General features: G+C 38.9%; 1 protein-coding gene across 4 annotated transcripts in view; it reads right to left on the minus strand.

The window, feature by feature from the left end:
* Window positions 1-26650, minus strand: part of TMEM245 (transmembrane protein 245) — a 101787-nt gene that overhangs the window by 42216 nt on the left and 32921 nt on the right. For 3 of the 4 annotated variants that reach the window (XM_017949661.1, XM_021927290.1, XM_003911392.3), the window contains 6 exons: window positions 26332-26501; window positions 25175-25198; window positions 20017-20121; window positions 12749-12831; window positions 3582-3672; window positions 30-128 (listed from right to left, as the gene is read on the minus strand). In XM_017949661.1, the coding sequence (XP_017805150.1) occupies window positions 30-128; window positions 3582-3672; window positions 12749-12831; window positions 20017-20121; window positions 25175-25198; window positions 26332-26501 (572 nt within the window). The remainder of the gene's footprint in view (window positions 1-29; window positions 129-3581; window positions 3673-12748; window positions 12832-20016; window positions 20122-25174; window positions 25199-26331; window positions 26502-26650) is intronic. The other variant, XM_017949660.1, reaches the window with a different exon arrangement.

The following is a 26650-nucleotide window of genomic DNA, read 5'->3' on the forward strand; positions in this document are numbered from 1 at the left end:
AATATAAAACCTTAGCTAAAATAACTTACCTTTACAAACCAAGAGTGATACAGTCTGTCCCAAAGTTCTAGTACTTGCTTTTCAATTACAGCAGTATTGTTCACCTTATCCCCTAGAATTTTATGGAGCTAGAAAAAAACACAGATACGACCTGGTACAATATTTCAGGCAACAATAGAGTAAATTTAATATATGCTGTGTATTTACATTTGTTTCAAATCAAACAAAAATGTTCCAGACTATTTATCTCTAGCCACATTATGTTCTTTCCTTAAACTCTACTCCTGACTATTCCCAGTAAATTTCCTTTCTCATCTTTTTGCTTCTATCTTGTTTGCTCTATTCTCAGGTCTCTAAGAGAGCTACCTCACGCTATCAGAGAATGATGCAAATGAAGCCATGATTGCTGACTTATCTGATCTTACCTGTCTAGAGAAAAATCTTTCCCCTGTAATCCCAGTGCTCTTCCATTATACATACGTCTCATGTTACATTTATCTCTATTATTAAGAATTACCACAGAACTTTAAGTAAAATTTTAGGACACTGGCTATAAGCACAAATCCTTCCCTCCATTTGCATGCTGAGAGATGTGCGGTCTCATTTACAATTGATCAGACTGGCCTCGGGTTTGTGGACATCAAGTACACTGAGACGACGTAACTTAGAGGAAGGCTATCATTGTAAGATGTTATCCCACTTAGTTATTATTAAAACCATATTATAATATAAAAAACAATTTTTACACTTTCAGAGGCTGAGGTGGGCAGATCACTTGAACCCAGGAGTTTGAGACCAGCCTGAGTAACATGGTGAAATCCCATCTCTACAAAAAATACAAAAAGATTACCAGGTGTGGTGGTGTGTGCCTGCAGTCCCAGCTACTTGGGAGACTGAGGTGAGAGGATCACCTGAGTCCAGGAGGTTGAGGCTGCACTGACCTGTGATCATGCCAATGCACTCCAGCCTGAGTAATAGAGTAAGATCTGGTCTCAGGGAAAAAAAAAAAAAAAAAAAAATTCCTAAAAGAAATTTGTAGGCCCACTTCCTTAATACAATTGTTTCCATTTTTCTATTTCCTCTGCAACTTTCTGCCTGTTTACATAGCGACAATTTAGAATTCTATATTTTCTACTGCATTATAAACATTTAATCTTCAGCCACCACTAACTTTCATCTTTAATACTTTTCTATTAGTTCATTATGTTCTGGTATTAGCTAATCATTACCCACTCTAAGGATATATAATTAAATCTTTTTTCTTTTTTTTCTTTTCTTTTCTTTTTTTTTTGAGATGGAGTCTTGCTCTGTCACCCAGGCTGAAGTGCAGTGGTGCAATCTTGGCTCTCATTGCAACCTCTGCCTCCCAGGTTTAAGCAATTCTCCTGTCTCAGTCTCCTGAGTAGCTGGGATTACAGGCGTGTACCACTACGCACAGCTAATTTTTGTATTTTTAGTAGAGACAGAGTTTCACCATGTTGGCCAGGCTGGTTTTGAACTCCTGACCTCAAGTGATCTGCCCACCTCAGCCTCCACAAGTGCTGGGATTACAGGCGTGAGCCACTGTGCCGAGCCATGAATCCTAATTTTTAATGTCATGAGTAACACTGCAATGAACATCCTTTTACACAGTTTTTAAGGATATCTATGGATGCTCATTGCAGGGTTACTTGTGACATAAATAAATGTACTGGAACCAAAGAAAATGAGTTTTTTTTTTTTTTTTTGAAACAGGGTTTTACTCTGTCATCCAGGCTGGAGTACAGTGGCATGTTCACGGTTCATTGAAGCCTGGACCTCCTGGGCTCAAGCGATCCTGCCACCTCAGAGACCCGAGTAGCTGGGATCACAGGCGCATGACACCACACACAGCTAATTTTCTTATTTTTTTGTAGAGACAAGGTCTCACTATGTTGCTCAAGCTGGTCTGGGATCAAGTGATCCTCCTGCCTCGGCCTCCCAAAGTGATGGGATTACAGGCATAAGTCACCACACCCAGCCGACAATGAGCATTTTAATGGCTCTTGCTACGCACTGGTAAACTGACTTCTATAATAAGAAATATACCAATTAATGCTTTTCAAATTTACATAAATGACCCAATTTCCTCAAAGCCTTATGAACTAACTGGACAATTTTTAGGGAGTTTAACAGGTATGAAATGTAGCCATTATTTATTATTTTCTTATTTAGTAACGAAAGGAGTGACCATTTTCCCGTGTAGTTTACAACATCTATTTCCTTACTCTTTGTCTGTTTGATTCTGGCCTTACAGATATGTGAACCAGTTACTAGACATATTCAATGCAAACATATCTGTTCAATTTGTTCCTTTATATTTGATTTATTCATAAACTGAAAACAAAATACTCAATATAATAAAGCCATTTGGCCAGGCATCGTGGCTCATGCCTTGTAATCATAGCACTTTGGGAGGCCATGGTGGAAGGATTATGTAAGCACAGGAGTTTGAGACCAGCCTGGGCAACATGGTGAAACCATGTCTCTATAAAAAATAGAAAAATTGGCTGGGCATGGTGGTGCATGCCTGTAGTTCCAGCTACTCAAGAGGCTAAAGTGGTAGGACCACTTGAGCCTAGGAGGTGGGGGTTGCAGTGAGCTGAGATCGCGCCACTGCACTCGCCCGGGAACAAATCTTGCCGATTCTTACATAATCCTAATTACTTCAGTATACTAAAAGTGCAACTTACCTTTATTCCTACAGGCAATACTAGGGAGGGAAAGAATATTCCAAATCCATATTGCGGAACCTAATCCTTAACTGTGTTGTCTTTTCCTCTATCATTCATTTCCCCTTCACAAAGCTCCCTCCACTTCAGTCAAGATCATTTCCTCAAGCACACTCCTGTCTCAGCATCTCAATCATCTCTTCAAGCACACTCCTGTCTCTGCATCTTGGCTCACACAAATACCCTTCTTAAAAGCCACTCTTTCTTGATCTGTCATTACTTCAAGGTTTATCTCAAGTGCCACATCAAAGCACTTAATCCAGTTCTGGGCACACACTGCAAGCATGCTACAGTAGACACAAAGGATTTGAAGTTAAGCTTCAGTTTCAAACTAAGCTCTGCAATCTACTACATGACCCCTGGGAACTGACTCATCCTTGCTGAGTCTTGTTTCCTCATCTGCAAAGTAGGCAAAATAATTTATATTGCAGACTTCTAAGAAACAGTAAAAGAAAAAAAAAATTAAATGAAAATAACTGGAAACTGCCAAAGATAGTTATCAGCAGATAATAAGATTTAACATGCATGAATACCTTTTTCTCTACAAAGCCTTATTTGACTACCCAAACCAAGTGATCATTCTGTCCTAACTCACAAGTAATGAATCAGATCTATCTTGAAAAAGTACACAACCAACCTCTCAGATTATTCAGGCCACTACCCCTATTTAATGTGATCTTTCAAAAGATTTAATTGTATGTGGCTTACCTGTTTATTTAAGCCTATTTACTGCTGCGAATAGCATTTCTATTTATGTTTTATCAAAGCAAGAAGCTATCACCAGTAAAGACCATGAAAAGAGAAAGCTACAAAGAAAGGTTCTTCCCTTACCTTGTGAGTTATCCATTCTCGTCCATACTGATACACATTGTTAGCCGCAGAATTCAGGGCTCTTTGGACTACCTGAGCCTCAGGAAGCCAACTAATGTAAAACAAACAAAGAAAAGAATGAAAAAAGTACACTTTCTGTGTAGTGTACCAGTAATGCTTTGAACTGGATATGCTTAATCCATAACAGACAGACTGTTGATCATTCATCAATACACAGATACTGAAGCATCATGAGCAGGACTGCCAGACTTAACTGGCCTAAGTCTAACATTCAGGAAGTCCTTTCAATCTTTCCTTAGTTTTATTTATTTTATTTTATTTTATTATTTTATTTTGGAGACGGAGTTTCACTCTTGTTGCCCAGGCTGGAATGCAATGGCACGATTTTGGCTCAGTGCAACCCTGCAACTTCCACCTCCTGGGTTCAAGTGATTCTCCTGCCTCAGCCTCCCAAGTAGCTGAGATTATAGGCATGTCACCACACCTGGCTAATTTTGTATTTTAGTAGAGATAGGGTTTCACCATGTTAGTCAGGCTGGTCTCAAACTCCTGACCTCAAGTGATCCACCTGCCTCAGCCTCCCAAAGTGTTGGGATTACAGGCGTGACCCACGGCACCCGGCCTCAATGTTTCCTTAGCTTTTAGACTCACTTTCCCCACAACCTCCCTTTCATTCTACTCTGCCTGGTTTCTCTGTTCACACGTCCTGAGTCATCCGCCTTATTCGGCACCAAAGAAAGTGGTTCTGGGAGACTGGGATATTCAACATCCGGGACAGGGTTCTCAAAGTGTGGTCCACAAATCAGCAGCATCAAAACTTTTTGGAAACCTGTTAGAAATGAAAAATTTGGGGCCCAAACCCAGATCTACTGAAAAAGGAACACGACTGGGGCCCAGCAATCTGTACCTTAACAAGCCCTGTAGATGATACTGAAGCATGCTACAGTTTGAGAATCACTCATCTAAGGAAGTGAAGAAATCAGAAAGAATGAAGGAAATGAAGAAAGTGAATCATTATCCTCAACTTGGTTATCTGCTGAAGATCTTTTAAAGATAGAATTCCTGAACAGAGTTCCAACTATGTAAGGAATCATAGTCCACAAGCTTTACTTGCTGTGCAGTGAGAGGTGGCCTCCTCACTCTCCTGTTGACTAAGCAGGCTGCACCATATACTTTAATCAAGAATCCTTTACACAACCATAGTGTTTCCACAAGAGAAAACATGTTCACGTATTCTCTAAATTGTTCCTTTTAATAATATATGCTGGAGATGTTGACATTCACAAATTTAAGTCCTCATTTCAACTATTCCAAAGTGAAGCCAAAAGGTGAAGGCAAGAAGAAGCTAGTCATTTACTTTCCTGAGGCCCCAAAATGACACATCCTACAACTCTAACATAAAAGGGTCAATTAGGTAAAGTCAAATGTGCAACATCCTCAACTCACTGCAGCTTTATGTGCTGTGTATGAGCAAGATGGTCATAAAGAGAAAGTCAGTTGCCACTGACAGCCACAAAGTCTGGGTGCCTAGGAAAGTGGTCTTTAACTAGAAAAAATAAGAGATCTTCGAATGAATTAAAAAGTAGACTATTAAATCAGTAGGTTTGAATCGTAAGTATTAACCAGTTTGCCCCACACTCCAAATAAAGTATCTGTGAAACTTCTTGGCAAATTCCTCAGTCCATTCAAATATTTCTCAGCAAGGTCAGCACGCTGGTTCATGCCTGTAATCCCAGCACTTTGGGAGGCCAAGGCGGGCGGATCACTTGAGGCCAGGAGTTCAAGACCAGCCTGGCCAACAAGGCAAAAAATACAAAAATACTAAAAAATACAAAAATTAGCTGGGCGTGGTTGCACACAACTGTAGTCCCAGCTACTCAGGAGCCTGAGGCACAGGAATCACTTGAGCCCAGGAGGGAGAGGTTGCAGTGAGCCAAGATCATGCCACTACCCTCCAGCCTGGGCAAAAGGCCAAGATTGTCTCAAAAAAAAATTTCTCAGCAAGTCAAAATTTCAAAATTTTAGACACAAATATAATAATGTACAGTATAAGGACATAAACAGGAAATCTGGATCACTAAACTGAAATGTGATTTGGGAGAAATTAGGTAGCTTTTAAATTACTCCTTTATAAATTCATCAGTGGCTTGAAGGGATTGCTAAATATTTTCAATTATATGGTAACTCATAGTTGATGTGATATTGATATACTGGTATTATATTGATATTATATATTATACTGATAACACTATCCTGTAGTGTTATTTACAAGTGTGAAGATGGGCAGGGCACAGTGGCTCATGCCTGTAATCCCAACACTTTTGAGAGGCTAAGGCAGGTGGATCACCTGAGGTCAGTAGTTCGTGACTAGCCTGGCCAACACAGTGAAACCCCATCTCTATTAAAAATGAAAAAATTAGCCAGGTGTGGTGGTGTGCGCCTGTAGTCCCAGCTACTTGGGAGGCTAAGGCAGGACAATCGCTTGAACCCGGGAGGCAGAGATTGCAGTGAGCCGAGATCATGCCATTGCATTCCAGCCTGGATGGCACGGCAAGACTCCATCTCAAAAAAAAAAAAAAAAAGGCCGGGCGCGGTGGCTCAAGCCTGTAATCCCAGCACTTTGGGAGGCCGAGACGGGCGGATCACAAGGTCAGGAGATCGAGACCATCCTGGCTAACACGGTGAAACCCCGTCTCTACTAAAAATACAAGAAAATTAGCCGGGCGAGGTGGTGGGCGCCTGTAGTCCCAGCTACTCGGGAGGCTGAGGCAGGAGAATGGCATGAACCCGGGGGGGCAGAGCTTGCAGTGAGCCGAGATCGCGCCACTGCACTCCAGCCTGGGGCACAGAGCAAGACTCCGTCTCACCGTACAGAGCAAGACTCCATCTCAAAAAAAAAAAGTGTGAAGATTCATAGAGGTATCTGGACAGATTCTTAATGATTCACAAACATCTACTGGGCCTGGGAAAATGTCTTACTGGCCACTATGAAAACACTTTCCCAATGTACTCACACAGGTTTCCTAAGAGCAACAAATGAGAGGAGCTGTTCTGGGGACAAGGTAGAGGCACTGGCTCAGTCCCAGCCTCCCTCAGGAGACATGGGGCCAGAAACACAGGAGCCGCCTTAGCTGGGTTGTACTCTGGCCTTACACACCTACAGGCCCTGAAATGAGCTCCTTCCTTGGAGATTCACTGCCTCAGTCTATCGCTAACTCCCCTACTCACTCAAGAGGGATTCCTCCGCAGAAACCAATGCCCTACAGTTTAGACTGGTCTGCCCTCACCTTCCTGGGTAAAGGTTAATCTCTATCACCTACGACCTACCCAGAGAACAACCCTGATTAAAAACAACTTAGTTTAGCCTACTGGGTTTCTCCCAAGTAAGCGAAGGGATAAGTGCAACTGAGAACCATTTCAGTACCATCTCCTAATGAGGGTCCTGAGACGCATGAATCAGGCTTGAGACAAGCCAGGAGAAAGCAGAAAATGAGCTCTCAACTAACAGAACTGCCAAAGACAAGAATCAGGATGTGCATCAACCTCATTTTCTTTAGAGCTCCACTAAGATGATCCTAATCTGTCTAATTTACCCACTAGCTTAGGAGGCACATCCAGCAGAAGTCAAGGGACTACATGGGCCATATAAAACCACACCAAGTTGGAAGAAAGTACATCTGGACTTATTCTTAACTGTATCTTCTCCACTAGGAGTATCCACATGAATCCCCCACAAGGTCAACTACCCTCCTCCTGACAGAATCCACTGAGTACTGAGAGTTGGAGGAAACCATTATCATTATTTCACGCCAATCCCTACTATTTCCAATCCCATTCCCACTTATCTGCTGCAAAAGAATCACACCTTCCATGAATCATCAAAGTCTAAGCAGCTTTAAAAAGCCTTCCTTTTGGGAGGTCGAGGCGGGTGCATCACTTGAGGTCAGGAGTTCAACACTAGCCTGGCCAACATGTAAAACCCTGTCTCTTACTAAAAACACAAAAATTAGCTGGGCGTGGTGGTGCATGTGTGACTGTTGCGTGCGTGACTGTAATACTGGCTACTTAGGAGGCACAAGAATCACTTGAACCCAGGAGGTGAAGGTTGCATTGAGCCAAGATCACACCACTGCACTCCAACCTGGGTAAGAGTGAGACTTTGTGTCAAAACAATAACAAAAACAAAAAAACTTCCTAAATGGAACATTACTCAGCAATAAAAAGGAACAAACTTGATATATACAACATCTTGGATGAGCTTCAAGAGAATTATGCTAAGCAACAAAAAGCCAACCTCAAAAGGCTGCATACTCCATGAATGGATTTATGTATTACTCTCAAAATGATTTTATAGCTATGGAGAACTGATTAGCGGTTGCTAAGAGTTACAGAAATCTTGAAGGAGAGGGTAGAGGGTGGGTGTGGCTGTTAAGGGGAAGAAGCCTGCAATGGAACAGTTCTGTACTGTGTTGGTAGCTGACATGAAGCTACACATATGATGAAATCTGAAGTGTATTATAGCAATGCCAATTTCCCGGTTTTATTGTACTACAGTTATGCAAGATGACAACACTGGAGGAGGTGGGGTGAAGAGTATATGGGTCTTCCCTGTATATGTCTTTGCAACTCCCTGTGAATCTATAATCATGATCTCAAAATTTCAAGACAAAAAAAAACCTTTCTTCCACTATCTGATCTGGGGCTCCTCAGATTGTGTGCCTTTGCTACAGTTGCAGAGAGAATGCTACTACTATTCAAAACCAGTACAGAAGGGCTCTGCATTTACTTCCAGTACAAAAGAATGACCCAAAGAAAAGGAGCCCTCTGGATGTAAAGGCTGAGGCTGAGTCCTAGAGGACAACACTTGGAAGGTCTATCATCCCATGAAAGGCTCTATCCACTTGCCTAGATCCAAGATGGCTCCTTCCTAAAATCCCATACCTGATACATGTTGGTTCCTCTTTTTTCCCATCCTCCTTTTAAAATGTATTATATCCAAAGAGCCAGAGGACAGAAGACCTCACTTCTTACTTCAAAGATATATGGCCCCTAATTTCCCACCTTCCCCACTCCACTGAACTCACAGTGTTTATATCCATACCCACTCTGACCTGCTTTCCCCAGCTGTTCCATTCGTGCCATGGATTCATCTCATCCTTCATCCTCAGAGAAACGCACTAAGAATTATCTCTCTCCTAATATTACAATCCCTTCCACTCTACCAGTTCTTTCCCTGGAGCATATAAACAAGGCTTCTCCATCTTAAAAAATTAAACAAAACTGCTCTATACCTCCCTCCCAGCTACGTTCCATAGGCAAACTTGGGAAAGAGAAGTCTATACCTGCTTTCTCTACTTCCTTGTTCCCAACAATTTCTCAACACACTGTGATCGAATGGGCTTCTGCTACACCAATTAAATGAACTGCTCTTGCAGTTGCTAAATCCAATTTCACTCCTACAAATTTCTGCAGCAATTTGACATTGCTGACCACTACTACTTTCTCAAAATGTTCTCTTTCCTCGGTTTTCCTCTTACCTTTCTCATAGCCCATTCTCATTTTCCTTTGTCAACCTATTGTTTTTTGTTCACCCTTAAAGGCTTAAGATACCCACAGGGCGCACCTCCAGACATCCTCTCTGTACCTTATATACATTCTTTCTTTATGCTGATGCTTCTCAAAACTCAAGATTCAACCCAGACCTCTCGTCTGATTCCTGGACTTACACAGCAACTGCCCATTTTTTAACTTCACCCCGTCTCTCCTGAACCTCATACCTATAGAGTCAACAGCCTACTGGATGCCTCTACTTACAACAGTCACCTCAAACTCAACAGGTAAACAGGTGAATTAGTTTCCCTACCAAATCTGCTCTTCTATTTCCTATCTTGGTGAATCTGTCATCACTCAGTAATTTCCAAAGCTAGAAACATCAGTCATGCTAGATTTCTTCCTCTTATATTCAATTAATCACCAACTAACCCCTCAAGACTTTAAAAATCTGTCCCTCCTGTTCACCTCCACTGAAACTGTCTACAGTTCAGGGCTTTGTCACTTCTCATCCAGTTTACTCTAGAAGCTTTTAATTTGTCTCAAAGGCTCACATCTTGTATACCTTCAATCTTTTCTCCACAAAGCAGCTGAAAAGCCTGTTCTAGAATGAAATCTGATGATTCTACTTCTCTTCTTATATCCTTAATCAAAATAATAAACATATCTATCACTCCCCAAAATTTCCTTGCACCTGTATGTATGTCCTCCCTAGAGCTCCACCCCAACCCACAGGCAACCATTGATCTTACTGTCACTACAGATTAGTCCGCATTTCCTAGAACTTTAAATAAATGAAATCGTACCATTCGGGTTTTTTGCACAAATTTTTTCACTCAGCACACTTTTTTGTTGTTTTTTTGAGACAGAATCTTACTCTATTGCCCAGGCTAGAGTGCAGTGGCACAATCTTGGCTCACTGCAACCTCCATCTCCCGAGTTCAAATGATTCACGTGTGTCAGCCTCCCAAGTAGCTGGGATTACAGGTGCGTGCCACCACACCCAGTTCATTTTTGTACTTTTAGTAGGGACGGGGTTTCACCACATTGGCCACGCTGGTCTCAAACTCCTGACCTCAGGTAATCGGACCTCCTCGGCCTCCCAAAGTGCTGGGATTACAAGCGTGAGCCACCGCACCCGGCCAGCATATTTATTTTGAGAGTCATCCATGTTGGTATATGTATCATTAGTCCATTTTTTTTCTAATGCTGAGTAATATTTCACTGGATAAATATAACACAATTTATATTTCAAAAGAAATACACTTCCTTTACGAAGATTCAAATAGGCTAGGTGCAGTCATTCATGCCTGTAATCCCGGCACTTTGGGAGGCTGAGGAGAGAAGATCACTTGAGCCCAGGAGTTCAAGACCAGCCTAGGCAACATGGTGAAACTCCTACAAAAGATATAAAAATTAGCCGAGTATAGTGGCTCATGCCTGTAGCCCCAGCTACTCAGGAGACTCAAGTGGGAGGATTGATTGAGACCAGGAGATCAAGCCTGCAGTGAGACACGACTGCGCCACTGTATTCCAGCCTGGGTGACAGAGCAAGACCCTGTCTCAAAAAAAAATAAAATAAATCAAATATTATTCTAAATCAAGTTCAAGTAATATCCTAGGCAGGTTTTACAGAAAATAATAAAGTAGAGGCAAAGGAAAAAATCAAGTTAAATCTCAACTTATAAGCCTAAAACTGGCAGAATATTTCCTGACTTATGACTGTGTTGAGGTTAATAAAAGGCAGGTCATACAATGTGTCATCAAGTTGTTATGTGGATAACACAGCTCTGCTGAACATCCCCCACAAAAACTGAAAATCCTTCTTCCCGAAGCCAAATTAAACATGTACACAGAGATCCTATAAAACAGAAGTTAGCAAATTTTTCTGTAAAGGACCAGAGAGTAAATATTTTAGGCTCTGCAGAACATATACTCTCTGCCACAGCTTCTCAATTCTGTTTGTCCTTGAAACCTCAAAACAGCCAGAGAATATATGTAAACGAGTAGACACAGGTATGTTCCACTAAAACTTTATTTACAAAAGTGTTGGGAAAAAGGCTTGTGGGTGCCATAAAAATATGGGACAATAAGTTGTGGAAAGCCACAATAGGCTTCTGAGGAGGAAAGCCTGCTAATTGCCATCATGTTCCCATACTCAGAGTGAGACCTGCTCTCTTCTCTGTAAACACTGTGTTCAAGGAGAAAGACACTCCTTTGAAACACTGGAATGTGGACAGACGTGCAGGCTCCTAGTTAAGCCCCACTAGCTACTCTCCAGTAAGTTAAAGATACGCTGTTTGAGCACAAAGGAGATTCATTTAAACTGCTATTGCTATAGATTACACTTATGACGTATTGCCTCCCTTTCACTGTTTCACCCTGAACATCTGCTTCTTAGATCTAAGTGACTAAATAAATAGTCTGGAGACCAGAGCTCACTGCCTTTGCAGCCTCCATTACGCAACTGGCCCCCTGACTCCCACCTTTATGAACTCTTAACCTGTCTCTTCTCATTTCTTTGTCACCACCGGACTTCAGGTACCCTATGGGTGGTGTTGAGGCTGGTCCCCAACACAAAAGGAGGTGGCTGAATTTGGCCCTGGACCATAGTTCACCTATCCTTCCTCAAAAATAATACAATATGGGAATATGTCAAGAATTATAAAACTGGGCATGGTAGTATACACCTGTAGTCCCAGCTACTCCAGAGGCTAAAGCAGGAGAACTGCTTGAGCCCAGGAGTTCAAGATCAGCCTGGACAACATGGTGAGACCTCATTTCTTAAAAATAAATAAATAACAAATTTTAAAATTATACAGAAAGTTGGGGAGTTGCAGTTTCCACGTTATAGTGGAAACTTTCCTTCAGTTGATCGGGAGCAGTGGTTATAAATGACTCTGCCACTGGCGGATTATCATCTCAAGTTCCTTACCCTTTGATCTTGTTTCCTCATGTGTAAAATGGGGATAATCTCTTCAATCTATCTCACACAGTCACTGTGAGGAACAAATGACATAAGATAGATGAAAGTGGCCAGGCACGATGGCTCACGCCTGTAATCCCAGCACTTTGGGAGGCCGAGGTGGGCGGATCATGAGGTCAGGAGATCGAGACTACCTTGGCTAACATGGTGAAACCCCATCTCTACTAAAAATACAAAAAATTAGCCGGGCGTGGTGGCAGGCGCCTATAGTCCCAGCTACTTGGGAGGCTGAGGCAGGAGAATGGCATGAACCCAGGAGGCGGAGCTTGCAGTGAGCCGAGATCGCGCCACTGCACTCCAGCTTGGACAACAGAGCAAGACTCCGTCTCAAAAAAAAAAAAAAAAAAAAAGAAAAGATGAAAGTCCTTTGTAAATTATAAACATGCTGTAAACCTCAATTATAAAACATAAAGTATCATTTACCATAAATTGTACCTAAAATCCTGAGCACTTTCCTCCCACCCTCTGTATTATATGCCATTCTTCTGCAAAAATGACAATATTTGTCAAAGCTCTGGCAAACCCTATCTTTTATCTTCCAATGCAGCTGCATCAATGAAGGTCATTTCATACAAACAGATGCTGAAATTAGGTTATTCATCTCTCTTCTTTTTCAAAACAATATTCTTACTTTGCCCACTCAGGGTGATTTGCTAGAGTTTCATTAATCAAATTACTTGTGACTTCAATCATGTGTACACTCTCTTGATGTACCTGTATTACGGATAAAGAGAGAAAAGAATCTCAGTAAAAAATAAACCCAATTTAACATTTATTTTTCTACTTTATTATTGGAACAATGCTTTGAGAGCCAAATAAATACACATCTTTGCTTTAATTAATTTAGAAACATGCACCTCAAAGTTACTATACATTATATCTAATGATGCACTCTATGGGAAATAAAAAGTACATGCTAGCTCCCTGTTCAACAAATGACTTAAGAAAAAATACATAGATATGTTCGAATACTTGACACATACATGTGCATACATTTCATTCACATGGATATATTGTATACTTGTGTTTGTATATCTATGTAAGCAATACCAGCACTTTGTGAGCTAACAGGTTCGTCATGTAGTGTGAGACAAACAGGCAAATAAGGAACTAAGGGTTTTTTTGGGGTTTTTTTTCAGCCCGATTCTCGCTCTGTCATCCAGGCTGGCTGGAGTGCAGTGGCACAATCTCGGCTCACTGCAACCTCCACCTCCCAGGTTCAAGCGATTCCCATGCCTCAGCCTCCTGAGTAGCTGGGATTACAGGCACTCGCCACCATGCCTGTCTAATTTTGTATTTTTAGTAGAAACAAGGTTTTGCCATGTTGACCAGGCTGGTCTTGAACTCCTGACCTCAAGCAATCGACCCACCTTGGCCTCCCAAAGTGCTGGGATTACAGGTGTGAACCACCGCACCCAGCTGCAACTAAGTAAGGTTTCTGAGTAAAAAAAGCCAACAGAAGCTGCACCTCTGAATTTACCTTGCCCAATAACCAACAAAATGAGGGGGATAAAATGGGAATCAACCAGTTGAAAAAAATTTTTTTTCACCCAGGACATCCAAACAAGGAAAGAAACATAATCTGATACAATTTGGAACTCAGCCATCAGGTAAAGAAACAAAACATTCTGGAGCACAACAGAGAGCGTAACAGCTCACTCCTAAACTGACCCCATCACCCAGGAGCCACACAGGTGAGCTGACAAATATATTACAACTCACCGGTAACAGGGAGAAAAGAAGCCACATCCTTATCCTTTTCTGATGACAGAGGGAAAGAAAGTGTAATGAGGGAGAAAAGAATAAATCAGAGGAAAGAGATCAAAGTCCCCCACCCACACCCACCCCTCATCTCTGTCCCTTTCTGCAGTGAAAGTTCCACAGAATGCAAGGAATTGAGCGAGACAGTACAAAGATTGACGGTATTTTTCCATGGGCATGGGTATGAGATTAACCAAGTAGCAAAATCACTAGGGCAAGTCACATACCAACCCAGAACAGACCAGAGTCTAGATATCCTAACAAAGATACATAGCCAGCTAAGCCATCAAGTGATACCACTTCCAATTCTATCAGGCTCCAGAAAAGTAGGAAGAACACAGAATACAAAGTGTACCAAGAAGGGGAAAAGAAACTGATTTCAGACACAATGAAGAGATAACCAACTCAGATGCAATGCCTAAAATACAGCCAGAATGAATAAGGCCTGATATGTTCTTGTGAGGACTTAGGCTAGCATTTTGTGGGATATGGAAAACGAGATGGCTGTAAACTAGGGGATATAATCTTACTTAGATGTTTAAAGTAAGTTTGGACGCTGTGTTGAAAACACACTAAATGAGGCTAAGGAACAATTCAAGAGAGAACAGGGATAGCTTTGAGCAGGGCAGTAGCGGTACTGAAAAAGAAGTGATTGGATTTGAGAGCTATCTTACATTAACCAACTGTTGGATGTTAAACGGGTTTTACATTCCCGAAATAAACCTCACATAGATACATTTTCCTTTTTACATATTGCAGGATTTAATCTGTTAACGTTTTGTTAAGAATTTTTGTGTCTATTTATAAGGGATATTGGTCTGCAGTTTCCCTTCTGTAAATGCCTTTGACTTTGGTTATCTGGGCAATACTAGCCTCATAAAATGAGCTGGCAAGTGTTACTTCTTTGCTAACTGAACAATATTGTGTAGAACAGGCAGTATTTCTTCATTACATGTTTGATAAAACTCAACAGTGAAACCATCTGGGCCTGAGTGCTTCTTGGTAGGAAGATTTTCAAACACTAATTCAATTTCTTGTCCTCATAGTGGGCTACAATTTTTCTATTTCTTCTTGAGTCTGTTCCATTCCTTCTCTACAAGGAATTTCTCCATTTAATGTTATCAAACTTGTTGGCATAAAGTTGTTCACAATATTCCCTTATCTTTTTAAGATCCGTGAGATATGCAGAGATGTTTCCTCTTTTGTACTTGATATTGGTAATTTGTATCTTCTTTCCTTTTTTCTTCATCAGTCTGGCTAAAAATTTGTCAATTTTATTGGTGTTTTTCAAAGAACCAGCTTTTGAGTTAAAATGTTTACTATTGTTTCTCCATTTCAAATTTCCTTCATCTACACTCGACCCTTATTATTTCCTTCCTTTCATTTACTTTGGATTAATTTGCTATTATTTGCTAGCTTCTGAAGGTGGAAACTTAGGTCACTGATTTTCCTTTTTCAAATATAAGCATTTAATGCCATAAATTTCCAACAAGACACTGCTTCAGCTTCATCCCACAACTTTTGATACACAGCGACTTTTCTTCCATTTTAAAATCTTCTAATTTCCTTCGAAATTTATTCGATTCACAGGTTTAGAAGTATGCTGCTTAATTTCTAAATATTTGGACATTTCCTAAATTTCTATTACTGATTTCTAATTTAATTCTGTGTCAGGAAATGCTTCATTTTTTCTTTTTTTGTTTAAGACAGTGATCTCTCTCTGTCACTCAGCCTGGAGTGCACTGGCACAATCACAGCTCACTGCAGCCTCCACCTCCCAGGCTCAAACAATCTTCCCACCTCAGCCTCCTAAGTAGCTGGGACTACAGGCATGTACCACAATGCCCACCTGATTTTTTAAACATAAGGGTCTCCTTATGTTGCCCAGGCTGGTCTCAAACTCCTGGGCTCAAGCAATCCTCCTGCCTCAGCCTCCTAGGTAGCTGAGATAACAGGTGTGTACCACTGTGCCTTGCCTAATACTTCCAAATGTATTGAACATACTGTTTATTCTGGTGAGTATCCCATGTTTTCTTGAAAAGAACGTAATTTCGAATTGTTAATTAGGTCAAGTTGACTGACCGCATTTTTTGGTGTGTGTTTTGTTTTTGTTTTTGCTTTGAGACAAAATCTTGCCTGTCATCCAGACTGAGGTGCAGTCACACGATCACAGCTCACTGCAGCCTCAACCTCCCGGGATCAAGCAATCCTCCCACCTCAGCCTCTCAAGTAGCTGGGACTATAGGCTTAAGCCACCAAGCCCAACTAATTTTTTCTATTCTTTATAGAGATGGGATTTTGTCACGTTGCCTAGGTTGGTCTTAAAACTCCTGGAGTCAAGGGATCCACCTGCCTCATCTTCCCGAAGTCCTGGGATTACAGGCATAAGCCACCACACCCAGCTGACTGACAGGATTTTAAGGCTTCTAAATATCCTTATAATTTTCTAACTACTTATTCCCTCAATTATTGCAAGGAGTATTGAATCCTGAACTATAATCATAGATTTATTTCTCCTCTTAATTCTGAATGTTTGATTTCATGTATTTTAGAGCTCCGCTGTTAGGAGCATATACATTTATAACTGTTATCTTATGGTAATATTAACTCTTATCCATATGAAAAGTCCTTAATTTGCCTCTAGTAGTATTTCTTTTTGACAATCTATTTTGTCTGATAATATATAATCAACTGCACGTATTTTCTGTGGACAGTTTACAGTGTATGCTTTTTAATCTTTTTACTATCAACCTTCCTGTGACTTTGAATTTAAAGTGTGTCTCTAACAGATACCAAAAGTTGGAACTTGCATTTTTTTTTTTTTTTTGAGACGGAGTCTCGCTCTGTCGCCCAGGCTGGAGTGCAGTGGCCGGATCTCAGCTCACTGCAAGCTCCGCCTCCCAGGTTCCCGCCATTCTCCTGCCTCAGCCTCCCGAGTAGCTGGGACTACAGGAGTAGCTGGGACTACAGGCGCCCGCCACCTCGCCCAGCTAGTTTTTTGTATTTTTTAGTAGAGACAGGGTTTCACCATGTTAGCCAGGATGGTCTCGATCTCCTGACCTCATGATCCACCCATCTCGGCCTCCCAAAGTGCTGGGATTACCGGCTTGAGCCACCGCGCCCAGCCGGAACTTGCATTTTATATTCAGTAACCTAAGTATTGTCATGTAACCTAAGTATTGTCATGACCAGGTTTAGGTCTGCCGTTTTGCTACTTGCTTTCTATTTGTCCCATCTCTATCGGTCCTCTGTTCTTCCTGCACTGCCTTTTGTGTTCAACAAATTTTAGTATACCACTTTAGTTCCCCTAATCCTTAGGTTATTTATTGCCTGCTGTTTAACTTATCTAAATCTTATCTCAGCTTTTATCACAACCTACTTCCAGTTAATATTGACTTATATCCAGGAAAATATTTTAAGAACTTCACACCAGTACAGTTCCACTTTCCAGCCCTCTTCTTTGTGCTATGGTTTTATATATGCATAACTCATCTACATATGTTATAAAGGCCACAAGAGTGTTTCTGTTTTTCTTTAAATAGTCATATTTGTTTAAATAAACTAAAAGAAGACAGGGGAAAATATAACCCACATATTTTCCAAGTGCTTTCATTCCTTTCTTTGGATCCAGATTATTTTTGGAGTCATTTATCTTCACCCCGAAGGAATTCTGTTAGCTTTCCATATAAGTGCAGGTCTGCTATCAAAAAACTCAGTATCTGTTTATCTAGAAATGTTTTCATTTTGCCTTTACTTTGAAAGAACAGTTTCACTGACTATAAAAGTATTGTCTGACAGAGATTTCTCCCCATGACTTTAAATATGTTACTCCAATGTCTTTTAGTCTTTGCTGTTTATTAAGAGAATTAAGTCACTAAATGTATTGTTCCCCTGTTTGTGATGTGTAATTTTTCTCTTGCTTCCTTCCAGATTTTCTTTTTATCTTTGTCTTTTGGCAGTTTGACTATGATGTAGCTAGGTATGGTTTTGTGTTTGCATATGCTTATTCTACTGAAGGTTTGTTGAACTTCTTGGATCTGTTAATGTTTTTCATCAAACATGGGAAATTTTTTAGCAATATCTCTTCAAATAATTTTTTCTACCTTTTTCTCTTCCTCTTCTCATCTTCTAGGATGCCTATTACATGTCTGCTAGAACGTCTGACATTGCCCCACAGGTGTCTGAGGCTCTGCTCATCTCCTTTGGACCTGACACCAAAAGCACAGGCAACAACCAAAAGCAAAGGCAAAAACTGACAAATGAAGCTACATTAAACCTAAACACATCCGTGCATCGAAGAACACTTCCTTCAAGAAAAGCTGCAGGTTTTGCTGCCCATGTGAGAATGCCACCTGTTTTTACCTGTAAAGAAAAGGTATCTGTTTTTACTAGCTACAGTAGCAGCTTTTCATCAATGAAAGATCTCCTGGTTGCCTAGCTGGTCATTTTCTAATGCTTTTAAATGGTGTTTTAAATAATTTCATGCTGTTTTATTCTTGATTTCTGTGGAAAGGAATTACCTGACATCCTCACCCTGCTATTATCCCAGGACATATTAGTAAAGAGGAGCCAAAAAGGATTTTCTGGCAAACTAGATGTGGATACAAAACAAAGACAGTAGTCAAAGATGATCCTGAGACTTTTCATTTGAGCAAGCAGAAAGAATGGAGTTGTCACTGAAGACTATGAGAAGAACAGACAAGCGGAGGAAGGTCTGGAATTCAGTCTCTGACACGTTACATTTGAGATGTCTATTAAACATTCAAGTAGATACTGTCATGAATGTTTCAGAGAATGACAGCTTTCTTGGCCGGGAGAATGAATTAGATAACCAACAAGGTTCCCTCAAAAACTCAGTTTGGATGAATTCTACACCCAGAAAGAAATGGTTCAGTAATACTTGTTATCAAAGTTCAGAGAAGCAAAAGCTCACTGAAGCAGGGGATGAACAAAGAAAAAAGACTTAAAAGATAAAACTGAGATGGCCAGGCAAAAGATGCTACGCAAAGGGACAAAGAAGGAAAAGTAGAATAGAAGTGTAGGAGAGAGGAGAAAGGAAAATGAAAGACCATACTAATGAAAGCTTTCTCTAATGAAGAACTGGAATGTAAGATTACACAGTACCAGGCTTAAGCAAAATATGACAAAAACAAAGCCTCTAAATAAGTCTGCACAGTATATATACAAGACTATACATAATTAATACCCAAGGAACACACAGAAACTATACATAGACTGACACAGAAGTACAAGAAGAGGAGGCTTTCAGAAGCAAATGATAAGATAGCTTGAGGGTGTACTGAAGATGACACTAAGAATAGGACTTCCAAGCGGAGATGCCACTTAAGAAATAATGCAGTTCTTTAGCAAACTGGTTAATTAGATTATCAATTACAGTTACCAACAGGTCTCTATGGGACTAAAGGAATAAAAAAAAATTTGGATCCATGATTTCACATAAGCTTCACCAATTCCTTGAAAACAACATACCAAAATCTGGGTTGTAGAGTTCGATACGGTTCAGATAAAATAAAGATTAAAATGTACTATAAAAGTGGGAGGAAAAAAACTTGTCAGACTTGATAAGCCTAAAAAAAATAGTAAGAGATATCACTATAAAGATAACATTTTAGGTGTGCTTTACAGAATAATTTTCTTTGATGAGATGGAAAAGGGGAAAGGAACTGTAAGCTGGAAGGACCTGGGAAGTGAGAAATAAAGGTGCTATGGTATATATCAGAAGAAGGATCAATGAGACAAGGATGGAATGTGCTAATCAGCAAATTCTGATCTAGTGAAGAGTACTAACCAGATTAGAATTCATGAGACCAGATCCTAATTCTTCTATTAAAAAAAAAGAAAGCGCCACTTGTTCTTCATTATCTCATTTTTTTTCATTTGTATTTCCTCCCAAGGGTTTTGATAAAATAAAAATGCATGTAAAAGAGTTCTGAAAAGAAAAACACTAGGCAAATTCATGGCAAAATTAGTAATATACAAATCATAAATCCTTTAGCTAGTGTATATACTTGTAAGTCAAGTTAACATTTTCCATGCTGCTTCTGCTAGCTCTTTATCCAGACTACAATTCTAACAATTAAGGGTTTATTAATGAGAATAATAATTATTGTACTCTACCTTTGCAGTCAGGAGTAGGGCTAAAAGAAGAGTTCCTATCACTAACAAAAATATGATGAAAATGCTAATTATTTTATCTAACATCTTCTCCAACCAGATGATCATCTGCACAAAAATGAAAAAGAGAATTACTTATCTTTAAAGTAGAACTTTAAAAATACAGATACTCAATTATCATAAAGACAAAACAGGATCTTCAGCATGGCAAAGCAAATTATGGCATAATAATTAAAGCAATAAAAGCTTTAAGCAACTTTAAAACCTTCACAGTACTCATTACTGCTGGTGTTACATAGTTTATTACTGTCATAGCTAAGAAAAAGGCAGTCGATTTCAACATAACCTTTATCTATATTCAAATTCTCAAACTGTAGGATATCTATGTTTCAAATTGTAATTTATAACCTGGTAAGTATTCTAAACAAAATATTGACAATCCATTAGCTGACCTAAAATCTCATGAAGCTATATTATCAGTTTAACAAATATCCAAGACTTTAGCAAAAGTCTCTTATAATACAGGCATGGCCTAAAAAATACAGATAAAATTGGAGCAAATTAAAAGAGGAGTTGCATTCAAAATATTTTTTCCATTTGATATCATTAGAATTACAAAAGCAGTAACAAAGAAAATCGAATGTTAAGGCAATGATAAATAACAAAGATAACAGTTGCCCAAGGAGCGAGGGGTTGGGAGGTGAACGCACAATCAAGGAGGGGCACAAAACACGCTTCAGGTTAATTTGTTTTATTAAGGGGGGAGTCACCGATAGATAAATGGGTATTCTTTACATCTTTTTATGTTTGAAATATTTCATAATACATACTAAAATGCTTTTCAAAATCTGATATTCTACTTAAGTTTCTATTATTCTGAAAACATAAGCTTTATGACATGATTGTAATTGATATAAATTAATCAATATAGTAGCTGTTCCTTAATCAATAATTAAAATTGTGCTTTCCCTAAATGCTATCTGACATTGTCTTGCTATAACTTCCCTCATCTTTCACAACCACAAATAATCCTACATTTTAAACAACTTGTGTTTTCAGAATATATACTTGATGCAAAGCTACCATCTAACATCTCAAAACTACATTTAACTAGATTAATAACTGCTGAAACTCCACAATGCACCGCTCAACCCCAACGTGAGCAACAGCATTGCTTAATAAGTTATTCTTAATTTAGATCTGATTTATGCTCTCTAAACAGTGAATTAAACATCCAAAAGCAAAGAATGTTGGTTGAAAAAACAACATGACTTCTGCAGCATTTACTTTCACTTGACATTTATAAGCTTGTGCCCTCCTTATCTGTTTTTCATCAAGGACACTGTCACTAAGAGATCAATGCTAAAGTGAACTCAAAGATAAAAAGTTAATCTTTAATCTTGACAATTACAGCTTCAAACAGAAGAGTTAATTTTCAGTGCATGCTACCAAAGCATCAAAGACAATGCAGACTAAAAAAAAAGGAATAACAGGTTTCTAAGATATGGAAGGTCAGATGTCATATTCCGAAGTTAAATTCTAAAATCAGTGAAACTGAAAACTTTCACAATTAGAAACCAACTGAAAAACCAGTTCCCGAGGCAGCTTCCTGAGGAAAGAGTTAGGTTTGTATCACTCCTCTTTGTATCTCCAAAATCTAAGCGCTTAGCATGTGGTAAGCATTCAATTACTATGTGTTTGAATAAGCAAGCATAAATAAAATAATTTCAAAATTAAGACTATATTTTTAACCACAAATTACAATTTCTGAAAATAATGTAGGAGCCTCTATTTTTTTCAGAAAAGTCATATCCTGAAATGCATTTTTAAATGTAAATGATATTCTATTTAGAAACATGTTTGAGTATTTTTAACATATAAAATTATATTCAAAAGAATATTCAAAAACATATTATGTACATTGACATTACAATATCAAATTTTTTAAAGTTAGGGTAAAATTTTTCTAACACAAGCCATAAAGGTAGAAAAAAATTCACAGTCACCTAAATAAAAATGTATATCCAAGGGATGACAGTGAGGGTTGGATGTTTCATTGAAATTTAAAATAAATAAAATTATTTAAGATGCTCAAAAAAGAAGCTAAGAAGTTGTTTTCATCACATGTGGCCAGTTAAGTTAGCTGAGAACAGGACAAGAAGGGAGACAGTAAGAGAGAGGAAAGAGTGGGAAAGAGAAACAGAGACTAAGACTTATTCAAGAATAAAAGGAAACAGAGAAAGTCAAGAGGAAAAAAAAATGGGGATGGGGGGAGTTGGTATATAAAACTAAGGACCAAAAGAGGAAAAAAAGCAAAGAGGATAAAAAACTTAGGAGGAAAAGATGAACCAACTCCCTGAAAGACTGAATAGTACAAGACTCACAAAGAAACAGCAACTGGGAGAGAGGAAGAGAAACAGAAAGAGAGGAAGCAATGGAGAAGGGGACCAAAGGCCAGAGGTGCTATCTCATGAGGCTGATCCTGTCCCACGTTCTGCTTTGGGCAAAGGAAACCAATCCACTTGCCCTCGCATGGAAATTACCAAGTCTCTAAATGTCCCCAATCTTTCCATGCTGAAAGACTGAGAAGTGACTTTAATTTTTAAAGTTTATTTTTCAAAAAGAGAAGAGAAATAATTTTAAAATGACACTCTGAATGTTTCAAATTAGAATGAAGGGCATGCATTTTTTAAATTTAGAGATGTCAGTAAATTTATAGTTACACCAAAAGGTACTCTAAAACTTTTTACACTAACTGGCCTTATTTATCAAGCTATTAAGAGAGTATTCCACTACCGAGTTTTTCTTCTCTTTCATTATTCTGCGCCTACAGATTTTTCATTTTGCTTTGTTTTTAAACAAAATTCCACTTGAGTTTTAGTGCAAATAATCAATACTAAGAAATAAAACAAGGCCAGGTGCAGTGGCTCACGCCTATAATCCTAACACTTTGGGAGGCTGAGGCAGGCTGATCACTTGAGCTAAGGAGTTCAAGACCAGCCTGGGCAACATAGCAAAACCCCGTCTCTACTAAAAATACCAAAAAAAAAAAAAAAAAAAAAAACCCCAGGCATGGTGGTGCACACCTGTGGTCCCAGCTACTTAGGAGGCTGACATGGGAAGATTGCTTGAGCCTGGGAAGTGGAGGTTGTAGTGAGTCAAGATCACGTGACTGCACTCCAGCCTGGGTGACACAGCGAGATCCTGTCTCAAATTTAAAAACAAAAAAACAAAAAAGGAAAAGAAATAAAACAAATAACTCTGTGGGTTACATTTCAATTAGCCTATGTATGCTCTCTCACCCTCTCTTCTCTCGAATTGGTTTCCTAATTCACTCCACTTGAAATTTCTACATACCAAAATTACCCAGTGCTGCAATTTTCTGACTTTGAGATGTGATGTAATATAATAAAATAGTTCTCAACTTATGTATGTCCTTTCTTGGAATATACCCACTCAAAATCTCAAGCAGTTACTCTATCTTTACACCAATGCTTTACTATGTTACATGGAATCATCAAAGGAAAGAAAAAAGGTACTTGATCTTAGAGATCTTTTAAAATTAACTCAATGATTCAGTTATGAATTAGGCTCATAAATTAGGTAATCTAGCTCATTTAGTCCACTGAAGGTTAAATCAAATTTAATCCAATGAATTTAGTTCTCCTTTCCCCATCTCTTGAGGGCAATTTCATTTCAATATAACAAAAATTGAAGAAAAGTACAAAACCACCTACTTTGATCGCTTGAGCCCAGGAGTTCACAGTTGCAGTGAGCTTTCATTGTGCCACTGCACTCCAGCCTGAGCAACAGAGCAAGACCCTGTCTCTAAAAGATAATTGAAACAAATAAAAATTTTTTAGAAATCACCTTCTTTGGTCAAAATTTTAAAACGTGACTTATATTTGCACATCATTTGCCAAGGATTGAACTCGCTTACCCATACTAGTTTTATAGGGAATGGAGATATATATATACAACCATGTGAGACTGTGGGAGTGTTTATTTTACATAATGCTTCTTTCCAACCCAAGTTTAAAACTTTAGGTATTGTAAAAAGTCTCCCCTCTCCTCCATTTCAACAGAAAAAAATGAAATCCTAACCCATCCAAAAGTCTCATTTTGATCTATTTTCAAGAAGTACCACATCTTTCTTAAGGCCTGATATAATATTTCCACAAAAGACATATATATAGAGTTTTATTATGTTTAAACACAACATATATAAATGATGTCATCTCTTGCTATCTGTCCTAGAGATTCATTGAAATTATTATCATTTTTTTAAGAAACAGGGTCTTGCTGTCACCCAGGCTGGAGTGCAATGGCGCAATTATTGCTCACTGCAACCTTGAATTCCTGGGCTCAAACAATCCTCCTGCCTCAGTCTCCTGGGTAGTTAGGACTACAAGTGTGTGCCACCATGCCTGGCTATTTGATTCATTAAAATTAATTTAAACATTACAATATGTGACTATATGTCAAGGTAGCACATTCCTAATATATCTGGATTAGCCTTTACTGAAGTTATTAAAACTGAATTATAATGCCATGCCAATCATGTGAAGCATTTACCATAGATACAACCTCATACCTTGGAGAAAATACAAAATTCGATGTCACAGGTCATGACTACAATCTGTTTTAAGTTAAAAATAAATTTTGAAATACTAGTTATTTAAAAAAAAGACAACATATAAAATTATCTGCCAAGGAAACCATACAAATAATTCACAGATTTGTCTTTTTAAAAAATTCCTGTGTCTTTTATAGAAAAAGTAGCAAACAGAGAGTTCTCTCTTGCCCTTACAATAACTATTGCCTAACGTGTTTTCACACATCAAAGGAGACTAGAATGTCAGCCTAAGCCACATTTACATAACTGAAAAGGAATGAAAATCATTTACAGTGGACAAAAGGACTAGGAGACAGAACTTCTTACACTTGAGCAAGGAGATGCCATCCATATCATAGACAGCCTTTGCTGAGTTTTTAGCAAATTATACTGTGATAGTATTCATGCTTCTCGACCTTCCATAGCTTATAATTAAAACTTGAAAACAAAAACTTAGTTTGACACATGGACAGAAACAGAGTGAAAGGCGATACGGGGGCATTACAGAATTCAATAGTAAAAACCAACATCTGGGTGTTCATTTACCTTCTTATTTAGCCAGTGCCAGAGCTTGAGGATAGTGGGTAAGGTGAGAAAGAGAAGATAAGAACAGTGGAATATCATTAGAGAATGCAATCACAGTATGAAAAGAAAAGGAAAGCATGAGAAGGTAACTGTCCCAGACAAAGGAAAAACTAGGGATGGAAAAACTAACACAATAAAGTTTTAAAATCAAGAGAATTTTAAGATATATAATGATTGAAATGATAACCACATCTTTGTTGGGAATCCAACAATTAAAAATACATAAAATAACCTGCATGCCCATAGGCTTAGTGTCTCCATGCCTTTGCACTGCTCCGCCTGCTTGCCCTTCTGGCCATGTCTACCTAAGAAACTCCCACCTGTGCTTCAAAACTTGCTCCAGGATCATTTCCTCCGCTGCCGTTCCCTTTCTCATACCCTAGTAACAGTGAGTCATTTCTTGCTCAGTGCTGCCACTGTATCCTGTACACACTTTTCCTACATAAATTCCTAATACTTACATAGAGCTTACTGTGTACCAGGCAATGATCTAGGGATTACACATATTACCTCATTTAACCTTTACCACCACTCTAGGAGGTAGGTTCTATTGTACCTATTTTACTGGTATGGAAACCAACGCACAGAAAGGTTAGGAAACTTAATGGATTCATAGTCCATGCTCTTTAACCACTAAGGCTCCAAATCTAACCACCATCTCTGAATTTTTATGAATTGCTGTCTTTCCCCAACAAACAAGGCTTCTGTATCTGGTTTTCCAGGAATCATCTGATTTTCCATAGGACTTAATACAGTATCTGACATATGGGAATTACTCCAAAAATACTCACTAAACTGAGCCACTGCCTAGCTACATAATTTTAGGCAAGTCGCTTAACCTCTCTGGATTTCAATTTGGTCCTAATATAATAAGGGAATTGAATCAGAAGATCCATTTCTCCCATTTTTATGAGGAAAAAATACTTACACAAGCCTTATTTAAAGTAAACCCATCTTATCCTTGTGTAAACCATAATTTTAAACGTTAAACTTTCATCATAGAATTAGATATTACACATGTTATCAACAGTTACAATATAAACACATGGAATGGAAGATTTCAAACCATGAAATATATTAACTCCATTAAGACAGCCCAAGTCCTTAAAATACAATACCTTGCTATCAACTTTTAATAAGAATTTTCCAAGCCCGACAATGGGCCAAGGTGCGAGAGCCCCCTGCCGCTCCTTCAGGAAGCTTTCTGTAACACCCCACCACACATGGTAGTGTTTCTCCAGGAAGTCCACAACTCCAAAGTGAATGACAAGCTTTTTGAGTATCCAGACTAAAAAAAGGTAAAAAATACAAATATAAACAAGATATACATTAACAAGTTGTAACATGAAAAGGTTCCTTAATTTCACATGACCTTTCTAAAATAGTAAAACTAGTATTAAAAAGAAGATCAATGTTAAAATGCAGGGTAGGACTCAA

Source organism: Papio anubis, chromosome 13 (assembly GCF_008728515.1).
Source record: "Papio anubis isolate 15944 chromosome 13, Panubis1.0, whole genome shotgun sequence".
Lineage (NCBI taxonomy): Eukaryota > Metazoa > Chordata > Mammalia > Primates > Cercopithecidae > Papio > Papio anubis.